Genomic DNA, 15,803 nt, shown 5'->3' on the forward strand with positions numbered 1-15,803 from the left:
ATAGGCTATTGCGGGTGGGAGAATATTTGACACAGGAATTACAGTATATTCAGATATTGCACACAGCAGTATTAGCACACTGGTTAAAATACTATTAAAAATAAAATGATTATATACAAAATACTGATTACTTTCCACTGTCAACATTCAATTGCATAATTTTTGGTATACTAATTACTTTTATAAATATTTTTATATGTAATCTTCTAGAATTGCCATTTTAACTGGGAAAAAAGTCAGCTTGTTCTCGCAATTGTATTACTATACAAATAGCATTGTAACACCAACCATGTTAACTAGTAAGCTAGAAATGTAGAGCAGAAACACTTCCAAGTGGCAGTCTGCCCACCCACTCTTGCATTATGCATGACATGACATTTTTTCCCCTCCCTGGAGGGAGGTTCTAGGATAGCAGAAGCAGCTGGCAAGCAGAGAAGGAAGTAACTATTCAGAGGCAATCTGTAACTATCAAGTTAAATATTTTTCCTTAAGCAGTAATGCTTTGGTACTATCTAAGCATAGTGCTTACAATTACACCAGTATAAGTAGCTCAATCAATACTGCTGTCAACTGTCTAGCATTAATGTTTGTATTTGACATCCAAAGAGAAAGGTGCATTATAGCACTGCTGCTCAGGGCCCTGATCCTGCAACTGGATCAACATAGCAAGATCCCTGGTTCACTACAGAACCCCAATGGATCCACCAATTTGGATCCAGTTGCAGAAATAGGACAGTTGATTAGAAATGTATACTACATTTAGTTGATTAGAACTACAGTAAGTTGATTAGAAATGTATACTCAAAAAGGCAAAGAAAAACCTCTTACCAGATATAAATAATCAACAAAGAACAGAAATACAAAAAGCTATTTTTCAAAAGGGTTTATTTGTACATTAAGTTTTAGCCTAACTGCGTATGCATGTCAAGGAATATAGGCAGTTTCATAAGTTACTAGAAATCTGCATATGCATTCTTTTTAAATATACTTTCTTTATACGACACACAGATTAGTTAAGAATAATTCAGTTTCTCAGATCTCCTTGCCTACTCAACATGAAAAACAGAATATTAAAATAGAAAGTTGGAAGCTACTCCTTATAAAGAAATTTTTTTTTGCATTTTTTTAAAGTTGGGCCTAGAACTCATGACTCCAGATGCTTGTAAAATAAATCACCAGTATTATAAAAAAATAAAAAATTGAGTTATTTAAAGTAGCAAGAGCTGGGTCCATTTAAGAGTTTTGTAGGACATTATTTTAGATTTCAGACAAGCTAAACTTAGACTCCCAGCTACAAGAAACTTCTGGTTTCTTTGATATAGTGAAAGAAAAGCAATATGTATCTGCACCAACACAGAGATGAAGAATACTGCACATGGCATAGAGAGTCACAGAAAACACAATATTGCTTTGAGGTTTAATTGTTTTCTAACTTCCAAACAAATTTTCAAAGAAATCTTATTGCATAACTAAATTGCAGATTAGATTAAGCATTTTTCTCACATTTTCCAAGCACTTGCTCTATTTCCACCATGTTGACAAGAGTTCAGTAATTAAAACTAAGATAATATATGCCATCAGCTTTCCGTTAAAACAGAGAATGGGAAGCTAATGAGAGGATAATTTAGGCCCTGATCTCACAAAATACTTAAGCATGTGCTTAACTTTAATGGGAATATTTACATATTTCAAATTAAGCATGTGCTTAAGTGCTTCACTGCTGATTTAGACAAATGTTAGGAGTCTGTAACTCATGTTATAAAGAAATAAAATAAAGCTTCAACAAACAAATAAAACCAAGGTAGCGTTTACGTAACTGCAAATGTATTAAAATGAACTAAGATTCAACTTGTACAAAATTATTAATCTTTTCAATGTCATCAACACTCATGATTTTATCGCAAGTCTTGCAATATTATTTGTTCTTCTTAAAGCTCCAGCACCCAGAGTCAAGTTATTACCTGAACATTTCAGCTTTCATTTAAAATAAAAAGCACATTTTTTCATCTTTTCTTTATCTGAAAAATATTCTTCTTTCCATACTCATGGTATAAGCAGAACTTTAGGTTAGGTGTGAAGATACTGAAGCTCTCACAAGCAAAGATTAATTATTAATTATTGACAGCAAAGATTAATATGTTGGAGTACTTGCATCCATGATACCACAGCAATGAACTGAGTATAAGAAACTGACGAGAAATAGAATGGAGGATGTAGGAGGAATGTGTTGAGGGAAAAGATCAATCATAAAAGCATCCACTGAAATAACGGATTCACAAAATCTCAGCTGTATAAATTGTACAAATCATTGAAAGATCTGCTCAGAATGTTGACATTTAAAAACCATGTTTGATTCTTTTATGGCATTACAGATATCCTCTAAGAATAGACTCATAGAAAACAGTTCTCTTTCACTGATCATTAGTTCATGCGTTTTGAAACTATTTATGTTCACTCTTGGCAAAAATTGCACTTTGATTTCATACTCCTTTTTAGTCCCCTTTATATCTGCTTAAATGACAAAGAATTGAGGTAAACACACAGCATGGCTTTTTCCCATCTGGTCATGAAGATTTTCGCTTCCAACACTGCTATTTGCACAAACTAAGCAGTCACACACAAGCAAATTATTAATCAGAAAATTGTTTCAAGTTACTTTTGTGGGACTTCATTAGAAAAGTATTCTTGGGATTCAAATGAACCAGAAAATGGAATCTATGCGTCTGTAAAATGAAGTAGTATTTAAAGTTTTAAAATTCTGTCTTTCTAACAAGAGGGGACTCCTGTTTGTCTACACTTAGCTGTGGATTTTTTGATAGAGTTTCAAGCAAGAACTTTGAGGCTACTTACCCACTCTTCTTCATCATATTCTGAATGGTGAGGTATAGAGTTCTGCCGTTTGATCTGAGATGGATGGTCCTGACCCTGTTGATCACCACACCCTTCCACACTGTTTCTGGGCACAGTTGGCTTCTTGAGGACACAGCCTGGACGGGCTGTGTATAGCGCTAAAAGGGCACTTCTGACCAGCTGATCCTTGAAGGCATGCACAAATAACTCTGTCTAGAAATAAATTAATGGGCAGTTAGACCGAAGTGTGTAATGGTGTAATGTATATGTAATTATTAAAATACATATTTTGTTTAGGTAGAGTGAAAATTAATTGCTAGACAGTCTGAGACACAGAAAGGACCTTATACCAAACATTGGGGAACAATGTCAGGTTCTGGAACATTGCCAGTCTCTGAAATTCCACTCTTCTAAAAGTTAATGCAAAGGTACAGCATCAGTTATAAAGACCATCTGTCTACATAGTCCTGTTTTATTCTAGTTCCAAATCCTCTCTATAGAGACAGGTTTCTATGGGGATAACTGTTTGAACAGTATCAATCTGCTGCTCTTTTTAAGTATGTCCCAACAAATGTCAAAAGAAAATGTGATTAATTTCAGAATTTTCTTTCCAAAAAGAAACAAATAAATAAATATATTCAAGTAGAATATAGCACAAGGAAGGCAATGCTTACAAGTGGGACTGAAGTATATGCACAAAGCATGAGCTTAGATCAGTGCTGGAATAAGTCATAGGCATAGGCACTATAGGCTCATGCCTAGGGACCCAGCTTTTGGACTTAGTTGTGCGATGGTGTCAGAATCTCAGCTTTCTTTAATTTAAAAAAAAAAAAAATCTAGCCCTTATGGTTGCAAAGCCAAGTTTGAAAATGTGACTCAAGAATAACCAATGAAGTGACATCATCACAGAGAAACCAGAACAAAAGCTTTAAAATTACATAATGTTCCTTCACCTAAGTGGGGTGTTAACTGAAATCCACAGCTCTAGGAGTCTTTGCCAATACCATCCCAGCAGGAGACTCTGAGATGCAGGAAGATATGAGAGCAACAGGCCTGGCCTACTCAGCCAAGCAGATATACTCCAGTTGCTGGCAATATTGAGAGGTCTGCTGCCTGCCTTTTTGGGGAGAAGAGGGACCTTGACGCTCCTGAGGAAAAGGAGTCCTTCATGCCATTCCTAGAATAACTGTGACTCAGAGGCCCATTTGTGGTTGACTACTCTCGGACAGCAGCTCTTGTCAGCCCTGACATACTCACTACATCCAACACACTGTCATCATAATCTGTATCTAAAAGGTGTCATGTAAAATATCATTGGAAAACTAACAACTCACTGGTTATTAATATTCTTGCATGATGTAGGTAGAGGATGTAACAAAGAGTTACAAATATGTGCTAGAATTATGTCCTTAAAATGTGTTTGGCAAGCAGCGTACAAGTCCATTCTGCCCTAGACAAAGGAATGCTCATTTGCTTGTCAGGCAGAGACAATAAAGGTCTGTTTACATATAAGATAAACAAATTGGTGGTGGGGAGACAGACAGTTTGGTGTCTATACCCCAACAACAGAGAGAAACCATTTGGGCTATAAAGTCCAGGGTCTGAAACTCAAATGATAAGTAACTGAATCAACTGATTGTATACAATATTACTGTATAACAAATGTGTATTGAGTAAGGTCCTTTCTGAAAGCTAATGATCCACTGGTGATTAATATCATTGTGAAATCTATGTATTAACATTATATGAGAAAATATGGATAATGCATGATATTATGCTTTAAAGACTGTGACAAACACTGGGAGAAATAGGTTTTCCCCAAACAGAAGGGAAGGGACCTATCAACCTGTCTCCAATGAATTAAACAAGGTGTGATCAAAAGCAATGGAAGCCCCATTTACATATGAATCAGCAGGGGGATAGGAAGTCCACAAGAAGAGAAGAACAGCATGAGATCATCCTGAGTCTGAGGACAAAAAGATGAATTTGGGACACTAATATAAGGAGAAAAAAGAAGCCATTTTGGCATCAATCACTGGACAGACACAAGAGGACAGAGCTCTTGGAAGCTGAGAAAGATTGGTAAGAAATCTATCAAGGCCGTAGTTTTTAAGTCTTAGCCATTACAAAGAGTATTTTTACTTTTGTTTGTAACCCTTTCTAACTTCATTTATTTTACTTGGTATCACTTAACCTATATCCTTTTGTTAATAAACTTGCTTTATTTTTACTATAAGCCAACTTAGTGCTGAGCTTGAAGGGGAGGGTGTGTTTACTCCAGTTAAGTTAATAAGCTGTAAAGAAGCAAACAAACCCTATTATTTCTCTGAAATGTTCCAGGAGAGGGTTGGACACTTGAGGGCAGATTGTTTTGGGGAAATTCAGGACTGGGAGGTGTTGGAGTCACCCCTGCATAAGGTAACTGTTGATAGTGACTAGAATGGGGCTGTTGTTCTGTAGGCAGACTGCTGGGGTCTGAGCAGTGTGCTGAACCAGGGCTGCACAGCACACAGTCACTCAGGATACTTCATGCTTGCCTGCTGGCTGTTGGTGTCCAGTCTGTGAGCCACAGCAACAGAGCAGTTAAGACACCCAGGGTTACAGGACAGGTGGTGACACAACCCTTACTTGTTCTGGATCGCACCCCAGAACATGACAATAACTCTGCCCCATCCTGCTGCCACTGAATATGGGAAGTGAGCGAGCCTTCTCCCCACCACCATGTCAAGGGGGTGATGGGATGAAGCTACAGTGTGGAAGCAGGGCCCAAGGAGTGGAGCTATGGGGTGCCTTATGTTATGGTACTCCTTGGGCTTGCCTTAAATCTAGCCCTGAAATATATTATCCTGTTAAGCTTTCTGTTAGGAATATCATGGAAGGCCATAATTTTCTACAAACTATGCCAATATGTTGAAATGAAATACACATCTGACTTGCACAATTTATAAAGAACCAAATTATTCAAGCCTTTATCTAGTTTCCGTTCAGTTCTTTCTCAGGTAAAGCTCCAATTGTCTTAGGTTGGAGTAATGTCAAACAAGGTCTGAATCAGAAATTAATAACAGAAATAATGAATTAATGACTACTTCAGCATTTGGCCCAAAGCTTCTATAGCCACTGTATGGAATTTCATGGTGCAAATATAGGGGTAGAATTTCTGTTCCCCCACTCCATGCATGGAGGAGTTCTCTGCACATAGGCCTCTTGCCTTCCATGCAGAGGAATGACTCAGCTATTTTTCAGCACTGTCTTCCCACCACCTGAACATACTGGAAACATTCTCTGCATGGTTCATGAGCTACGCTGGGAGACTGGGTGGAGACAGAGCAGATCTAGGGTAGTAAAACAACTCTTTTCCTCTCTGGTACCCCCGCCTTTAGTAGAAAAGATGATACATCTAACATGGGGTGGGCAAACTTTTTGGCCTGAGGGCCGCATCTGGGTATGGAAATTTTATGGTGGGCCATGAATGCCCGGTGGGCGAGAGGGGTTCTATGGGGTGTAGCAATCGAGGGGGCTCTACAGGGGCGGTACCAGGGACTCCTAGGGGCCCTGCCAGCAGTGACACCTAGGTGGCCATATCAGGCACCGCCATGGGCGGAGGCACCCTAGCTGGGACGAGTTCAGCCCCTGGGCGGTTTCGAAGCTTTTGAGGGTGGGGAGCTTACCCCAAGTTCCGCTTGTGACAGTGTGTGGAGATCCCATGGAACTAGACTTCACTGAAAGGAGGATGTGACATCCCTGTACATCTCAATTCCTAACCCATCCTCAGTGTAACCAAACTAGATTCTTGTGCCTGGGATCCACAGGATTTGCTCCTTATCAGTGTTCCTTGTCTCATCCTAGGTTTGTCACCATATTCTAGAACTTTGCAGTAACTCAAATAGCCTCCAGCAACTCTCTCTTCCCTTCAGAAATGTGTATGTTCCATATCTGTGAAGTCCATTCCAAGTCTCCATATGCAAGTGTGAAATAAATATGTTAGTTTAGAACAATGTCAGGCCTCTTAAAAATACAATACAATTCAGCAAATTGGCTGACCACAGCATATAAAAAGATTTACATAATAGGAGTTACACGGGTATATTATATTTAAGGTAGAAGAGAAGGTTATCTGATCCACTGACATATGTCCCAGTAACATTTGACTTACGGGATTCTCAAACTTTTCAATGGATATATGAATATTTTTTGTTATAAAAGGCTGAAGAATCCTCAACTATGTTATACCAGAACTTCTTCCATCATACAGCAGGGCCAAATTCATCCCCAGTGTAACTCCTGAGACACAAATAGAGTTGCAACAAAGGAGAATCTGGCCCATAATATGAAACTTTTTTTTATCTGAATGAGTAGAGGAAAAGTAATTTCAGTAATTCCAGGCTTCGAATAAGTGGGATATTTTTCAGTGCAACTGACACATCACATGGATCAGGACCTCAATTACTGATGGGTTGTTTTTGGATAATCTAAGTTTGGATAAATGAAGTTTGACTAAACTTCATATATATAGATAAACCCCAAGACCTGTTTGCCAAATACAATGCAGATGGTTTAAATGCACGATCACTGCTAATTGCCAAATTTCTTTGGTGCTGTATGCTATTCCTGTGTTCTCACTTATGCCCTGATTGAAAGCACATTGAAGTCATTGGAAAGACTCCTCCTGGACATGTCTACATCACAAATTTTGGTCGACGCAAGTTACATTGGCACAAAGCCGTCGCAATTAGTATATCACTGATGCACGTTCATGCTCGGCTCCATTTGTAGGCATTACTTGTACTCACCAAGAGCGTTTGTATCGATGCACAGTGCGGTGCACCATAGGTAGGTAAACCAGTGTGCAACCTGCTACCATCCAGAGCACTGTCTTTTGAGACGTTTTGGCAATGCATGGTGGGGTTGAAATGAGTCATGCAGAGGTGATTGGAAGCAAGGGGTCAACTTTCCAGTGTACAACTGTCTCCATCCTACAATGTCAGCTATATCTCATAATTATCGCACCTTTTTCAAAATCCCACAAGCCTGCATGGCCCTCCTCACTGTCTGCCATCTCTGACAGAAGCATGGACTGTTCTCAGTGGTAGCAGATGACAGAACAAGGAGTAATGGTCTCAAGTTGCAGTGGGGGAGGTTTAGGTTGGATGTTAGGAAAAACTTTTTCACTAGGAGGGTGGTGAAGCTCTGGAGTGGGTTACCTAAGGAGGTGGTGGAATCTCCTTCCTTAGAGGTTTTTAAGGTCAGGCTTGACAAAGCTCTGGCTGGGATGATTTAGTTGGGGTTGGTCCTGCTTTGAGCAGGGGGTTGGACTAGATGACCTCCTGAGGTCCCTTCCAACCCTGATATTCTATGATTCTATGGAACCTGCACAGCTCTCCACTATTGTCATAAGCGTTGTAAGCACAGGATGCATGATCCTCTGGTATTTACAGATCTGCAAGAACTGAATCAGTGGGGAACATGATGAATTTTTGGAGGACAGATTGCTGTGGGTCATAGTGAGAACCAATTGAAGTTGTTGGTGGTGTTCATGGAGCAGAAGCATGTGAAGTGCCACTTCTGGGCCCGAAAAACAAGTACTGACTAGTAGGATCGTAATGCAGGCTTGGGATGATGAGCAAAACTTTCAGATGCACAAGGCCACATTCTGTGTGCTGAGCTTGCCCCAGCCCTCCAACACAGGATACCAAAATGAGAGCTATACTGACAGTGAAGAAGTGATTGTTGATTGCTCTGTGGAAACTTGCAACTCCAGATTGCTACCCGTCAGTGGGAAATCACTTTAGAGCTGGAAAATGCACGGTGGAGACTGGTGTCATGCAAGTGTGCAGGACCATTAATTGCCTCCTGCTAGGCTGGATTGTGATTCTTGGCAGTGTGCAGGACATAATGGATAGATTTGCAGCAATGGGATTCCTGAACTGCAGTGGAGCAATAGGAGGCATGCATATCCCTATTTTGCCACCAGACCACCTTGCCACAGAGTACCTCAACTGAAAGGCTACTTTTCTATCATTATGCAAGCATTGGGGGATCACCGGGAAGGTTTCAGTGACATCAATGTGGGCTGGTCAGGAAAGGTGCATGACACTCACATCTTAAGAACGCAGGACTTTTCAGAAAGCTGCAAGCAGGGACTTTCTTTCCCGTCCAGCAGATTACCATTGGGAATGTTGATATGCCAATAGTGATCCTGGGAGACCCAGTCTACCCCTTGCTCATGAAACCATATTCTGGCCACCTTGACAGCACCAAGAAAATTCAGCTACCGGCTCAGCAGGTGCAGAATGATAGGTGAATGTGGTTTTGGTAGATTGAAGCGACGCTGGCACTGTTTACTCACAAGTTTGGATCTCAGTGAGAAAAATATCCCAATGGTTATAGCTGCCTGCTGTGTCCTGCATAATATCTGTGAATTATGTCCTGATGCATCTTCCTCTCCTTTTCCTGATGGGACTCTCTCCTCTTCGCTCTTTCCTTCTGCAGGCTGTCTGCAATGATCACCCTCCAGGCCCTGTTCTCACAGTCTGATGCAGCACGGACTTGCAGGGTCTCATTGAAAATGTCATCCCGAGTCCCCTTCCTTCTCCTCCTTATCTGGTTCAGGCGTTCCACAGGTGTGGAGGGGGAACCCCTCAGGGCTGCCATAGCAGCAGCTGCAGATAAAACACACAGAGATGTCATAGTCAGGATAGTCATAACGGAAAGTTAAACTTAAGATTCAGAACTCCCCACCCTTGCTCCCCTAAAGTTTTAAACAAGACCAGCTCATTGGCACTTCTGCTTGGAAGTGCCTGTGCACGGTGCCACTCACAGCACCAGCCATGGTGAGTATGGCCCACCAGGGTGAGGGAAATGAGGAAGGAATTGCTCATTTGCATATAACTATGAGTATATGGCAGTGGCACTGGATACTGGCATCATTTTCCACGGGTGGTGGTGATTTTAGCTGATCTCACTCCTGAGGGTAACAAAGGCACAGAGAGCACAGCTGCTGCTGGTGTCCTGAAGCTGCCCAGGCCTGTATGCTGCTAGTCTGCATACTGCAATGGTGCCTGCCAAAGTTGTTGCTGACTGGAGCGGGAGAGTGTCCTACCGCCAAGGAAGAAATAAGGCTGCCATCCCTAGAAACCTCCAGGAGAGGATTGCAGAGAACCTCCATGAAAGTTTTATTGAGACCTCTCAGGAGGATTCAAGGGACATCCCTGCGTACATAAACTAACTGCTCTGCATGCCCGCCCTTGCCTTACTCTACAGTGGAATAAAAAGCAGATAACTCTACCTCTTTTTGTTATACTATCTCTTCTAGTACCAGTAAATTAATGAAAAGGTAATCACTGTGTCCTGTTAAGTTGGGGGTCCCACCACTGTAATAGGAAATAAATTTACACACTTACCCAAGGAGCCGTCCCCCCGCATCAGGCTCATCGGTGCTCAACTGCCGGGACTGACTGAATTGCGGTGGTCTCATACAGGCCCTGGCCCATGGCATAGCTGGGATCCACCAGTCGCATGTCCCCCATCCTCCTCATCCTTGTCCTTGCTGTTTATGACAGGGGCCAGTGGCTTGGGCTTCTTGGCGATATTAACAGTGGTCTGCAGGAGGGAGAGGGAGTCTCTGCCAAGTACGGGATAAAACTCTTTGTAAAAGTGGCAGGTCTGCAGCTTGGCACTGGATTGACTGTTGATTTCTCTGGTCTTCTGGTATGCCTGCTGCAGTTCTTTTGCTTTCACACGGCACTGCTGCTGGTCCCGATCATACCCCTTCTTCTGTATCCACCGTGCACTCTGCTTGTAGACGTCTGCATTGCTGTGGCTGGTCCACAGCTGTGCTTGCACAGCCTCTTCTTCCCACAGGCCCAAGAGAGCCAATATCTCCTGTCCAGTCCAAGTCGGAGCACATCCGGAGTGTGTAGCCGGCATAGCCAGCTGGGCAGTTGCACGCAACAGTGGAGAGCTGCTAGGTGTACTTTCCAATCAGGAAAAAGCATTTGAAAAATTCATGGAGCTTTAAAGGGGATCGGGGGCGGCTTTTGGTCTGTGACCCATGGGCAATGGAATTCACAATTGTGACCAGAGTGGTCAGTGTTGGGCACTGTGGGACAGCTCCTGGATGACTGTTAGGGTCAACACAGCATCCACACTCAGTACGTTGACCATGACTCAATGCCGCTCAGGGAGGTGGTGCCAATAGGTTGGCATAACGGGGCACTTACATCATCAGGAGACAAATTTAAACATAGTTGCATGCACAACTAGGTTGACAGAAGGTGGCTTACGTTGACCTAACTTGTAATATAGACCAGGCCATTGACTTCAATTGGCTTTGGATCAGGCCCTTAGATTATAAAAGCTATTATAGACAATAGCATTGGCATGATAAGATATTGGCAAACCATAAAAAGCAACAGATGATGATCCCTTACTGGATATTAATTATTTTGTACTATTTAGAGATACTGTAAGATCCCAAAACATTAACAGAGTACTGTGTAATCTTTAAAAATATACATTTTAAAACAAAGATTGAAAACTCTTCTTTTATGTGTTAGAAAACTCCAAAGTTAATGGTTCTATGTTTCTTTTATGTTGATGAGATCATGTACATTTATACCTGATGCAAAGCCCACTGAAATCAATGGGAGTTAGGTGCCTAATCTACTTGGGTGCTTTTGAAAATCCCACTAGGTGCCTGCACCTGTAGGTACCTAAATATCTTTGTAAATCTGGCTCATAACCCTTTAAGGCTACATTAAAAGAACTTAGGTTTGCAAAGTCAAGGACTCTAAAGCTAGGAAAGCCAGAAATATGATTGGCTGGGCAACCTTAATTCAGTTCCCTAGTGCATATGCAATATAATACAATCTTTAATTACACAATGACGTGATATTTACTCCACAGGACCCCGGCTCATTGAGCGAATGAGAAGTTATTCAACTTTTCTTTTTATCCTCCTCATTAAATGTGTCCCCCCAGGCTTTATTTACTGCACACCATCCAAACCTGCACTGAATATAAAATTGTTAATTTTCCCCTGGGTGTCTCTAGGATGCTTTTATTATACTGTTTGAGTGCTTCACAGACATTAATGGATTTAGCTTCATAACACCCTATGAGATTAGAAGGTATTATCCCCCCTATTTTACAGATGATGAATTGAAGCACAGAGAGATTAAAGTCACAAGTGTCCCGTAATTTTGGGTACCCAACTTGAGACACATAGGGCCTAATTTTTCAGAGCGCTTCGAATTTTTATATCAATTTATATGTTTCAAAGCACACCTCCAATTGATTTCAGCTGCAGTCGTGAACGCTCAGAACTTTTGCAAATCTTGCCCCAAATCTCATGCTGGGGACCCAGAAAATGAAGAACACCACATAACTGGTCGTCGTCTGTGAACATCTTGGTTTAAATGACTTGCCTAGAATCACACAGAAACACTATGGCAGAGGTAGAATCCAGTTCTCCACGATGGCACTCAATTATCTTAGCCATGAGATCATCCTTTCACTTCCTGCAATTCCTGCCTCACTCACTACACACCTTCCAACTTCTGCAACAAATAAAGCAGGCATCCTATAAATAGCAACTTCCCTCAATACACAACTGTGATTGATCCCTAGAGTAGGCCCATCTTGTGAGCAGAATAAGGCCAGGGTCCTGTGGAAAAAATAGTATGTGAAAAAATAGCTGCATAGAAGCAAGGGAACCAAATCAGGATTGCACAGGCAACTTGCATTCCCTAACTTTTGAGTGCTTGACTTTGCAACCTCAATAATGTTTTTAATGTAATGTAATGTAATGTTCTAGATTTTTTAAAAAAGGAAACTGGAACAACAGAAATCTCATCAGCTAGCATCATACTGACCCCCAACTCGGGTCCTCAGTCGTTTTTGACCCCTTAGCTTCTTAGCACAGATCTCTATCACTTGAGCTAAGGGAGTAACAGGTAGCAGTAGTAGGCTGTTATCCTCTAGATGGACCAGGTACTAGAGAAGGTTGAGACAGACACTTGGCCACTGGGTTTTACAGCTATTTGCAGACAGCAGAGGACTGTAGAGATTCAGGATTCCTGGGTTCAATTCCAGGTTCTGGAGGGGTGTGTGCTCTACTCTCATGATTACACCATAAAACTTGAAATATTTGGTGTTTTTCTTAAAGTCCTGCTGCTGGCATTAGGAACTTTTGAGCCCTCATGGTTACAGAGGAAAAGCTAGAAAACATGAAGCAAATGTACACTAAAGGCTCAGAAACGAGAAGGTGAATAAAAAGAACCCCAAATCTATTGTTAATTATTTATTATTAAGTATTATTATTATTATTTTAAAAAACTCAAGATTTTTTGCCAGTCATGATTTTTCAGGTGTGACTCATGGTTGTGGGATTTTATGTTTTGGTTTGGTTTGGTTTGCTTGGTTGGTTTTTTTTTAACATTTAGGGTTGGCAATAGTTCTTTTGGCATTTGAGTCATGCCTATTCCTCCTTCTTTTCCTTGCTGCCTGGACACCAGCAGGGGGAGGGCATTGACAACACAGGAGAAAGAAATTGTCCCTGTTGTCAGTGACTGCATCTGGTACAAGTGCAGAGAAAGTCCCACACAGCCCCTGCAGCCACAGCATGGAGCTTGTTCAGTACAGATAGAATCTGAGGAAAATATTGTTGCCAAAGTCTAACAAAGTTTTATTGAGCATGTGTAAACTGAGATTATTAAAAAAAAACAAAACAAAAAAAACAAGGAATCCTTATGGCACCTTAGAGACTAACAAATTTATTTGGGCATAAGCTTTCGTGAGCTAGAACCCACTTCATCAGATGTATGAAGTAAAAACTACAGGAGCAGGTATAAATACATGAAAGGATGGGGATTGCTTTACCAAGTGTGAGGTGAGTCTAACGAGATAAATCAATTAACAGCAGGATGCCAAGGGAGGAAAAATAACTTTTAAAGTGGTAACAGAGTGGCCCATTACTCACACCTACTTATCAACTGTCTGTAACAGTAGGGAGAAATTAGTATTGAGGAGATTAAGTTTAGGTTTTGTAATGACCCAACCACTCTTTATTCAGGCCTAATCTGATGATATCTAGTTTGCAAATTAATTCCAGTTCTGCAGCTTCACATTGGAGTCTGTTATTGAAGTTTTTTTTGGTCTGATGAAGAGGGTTTTAGCCCACAAAAGCTTATGCCCAAATAAATTTGTTTATCTCTAAGGTGCCACAAGGACTCCTTGTTTGTTTTTTGCTGATACCGACTAACGCGGCTACCACTGAAACCTGAGATTATTCAGAGCTTCTAACCTGGGAAAATTTGGGCAGCATTTGACAGGGATGATGAATGGTACATCCCTGACACCAGGGAAACCCACCCCATGCCAAATTTAAGGACCCCCACCTGTAGCATTAAGGTGCTGGAACTTCTCTACTAAACTGCTGTAATAATTTTTAACATAGTCACAACAAAGTATTTTTCCCAAGTCTGCATCTCTGAATGGCTGAATCATTTTCGCTGAAGCTCTCAAAAAATGCAGACCCCTGGCATGGAAAATTTCAGCCCAGTTAAAACTTGGGAAAGTTACAAGCAACTGAAAAACAGGGTCTTGTATTAGAAAGTGTTGAACAACCTTAATTATAGGCAGCACTCTGCCTATAATATACATTTGGCTACCTATCCAGAAATCTGTAGTCCAGCAGACAGAGCGCTGGACTGGCACTTCCTCTGGCCTGCTGGGTGACCTTGAGCAAGTCACTTTACTTCTCTGTGCCTCAGTTTCCCAATTAGGAAAATTATATCTCCTTTGTATAGTGCTTTGAGATCTACTGCTGGAAAGTGCTATATAAGATCTAGGTATTATTATTAAATAGTTTAATTAAGGTGTAAATGTTTTTACAAAAAATAAACTGAAGAAACACACTGGCATGGAAATGAGATGAGAGCTTCCATTTTCCCTCGTACAGACTCAAAACTGCTTCTGTAATTAAACTGTGTTCAGGGGTTCCATTGGATTAACTACAGGAATGGTCCTCACAGAACATTTTCTTATGTGCAGCTAAATTCACAGAACATCACTATTTCTAAATTTGTGCTAATCCCTGCAAGACCACTATGCACACAGAAATGCAAACTTTGCAAATGCTTTTAGATACCAGACTAATGAATAATTTTGAGGAAAAAAGAAAGAAAAAAAGGCATAGCTGGAAGATACATTCAGCAAGCTCCATGCAAGCTGCAAATGCTGATACATTTGTAGACAGACAAGGGCCTCTTTAATTAACACAAATGTTAATGAATGAATTCAAATTAAAAAAATCAAAAAGAATCACGGCAGCAAATTGTGAATGATGTGTGAATGGTAAAACCTTGCACAATGCGTAGAGAGAAAAACAAACAGCACTCTGCAATCACTGCTGTGATGGGCTTTTTGCTGTAATTTTTGCCCAAGGTGCACCCAATAAAGCTCTCTATGCCTAGAACAAAACCCAAATAAAAAGATTTACTTGCATTTATTGCAATATTTTCCCCATATTATTTTCCCCTTTCTCTGTCTCAGATATACCTATTACTAGCCTTCTGCTAGCTAACAGCTTTTAAAACACCATTTCTGTATACACAGACTCACCCCAAGGTTTAAAGTGGACAGGGTCCTGGAGAGTTGTAATCCCAGCCTCCCCAAAATGACCTCTGAGGTGGGCTGGCTGGTGGTAAAAGGGGTTATGACATAACTGAGTCTAAAGCAGAGCTCTCTGACTGCTAAAAAGGGAGCATAGTGTCAACCTTCCTCATCCCAGGCTATTTTTACATTTTATACTCTTTTCAAGACATGATGCTAATAGAAATAATGTCACATACGGGATGTATGGAGGTACATGCACCAGGAATGGGTTTCAGGTTAGAAATAAGTTGTATGGATTTATTTTGGTTTCTCTTCTGATTTTAACTTTTAGGCATAGT

General features: G+C 40.9%; 1 protein-coding gene across 3 annotated transcripts in view; it reads right to left on the reverse strand.

Annotated features, from left to right (window-relative positions):
* Positions 1 to 15,803, reverse strand: part of INPP4B (inositol polyphosphate-4-phosphatase type II B) — a 301,350-nt gene that overhangs the window by 96,010 nt on the left and 189,537 nt on the right. For all 3 annotated transcript variants that reach the window (XM_034771368.1, XM_034771367.1, XM_034771370.1), the window contains one exon: positions 2,851 to 3,063. In XM_034771368.1, the coding sequence (XP_034627259.1) occupies positions 2,851 to 3,063 (213 nt within the window). The remainder of the gene's footprint in view (positions 1 to 2,850; positions 3,064 to 15,803) is intronic.

This window comes from Trachemys scripta, chromosome 5, assembly GCF_013100865.1.
Source record: "Trachemys scripta elegans isolate TJP31775 chromosome 5, CAS_Tse_1.0, whole genome shotgun sequence".
Taxonomy (NCBI): domain Eukaryota; kingdom Metazoa; phylum Chordata; order Testudines; family Emydidae; genus Trachemys; species Trachemys scripta.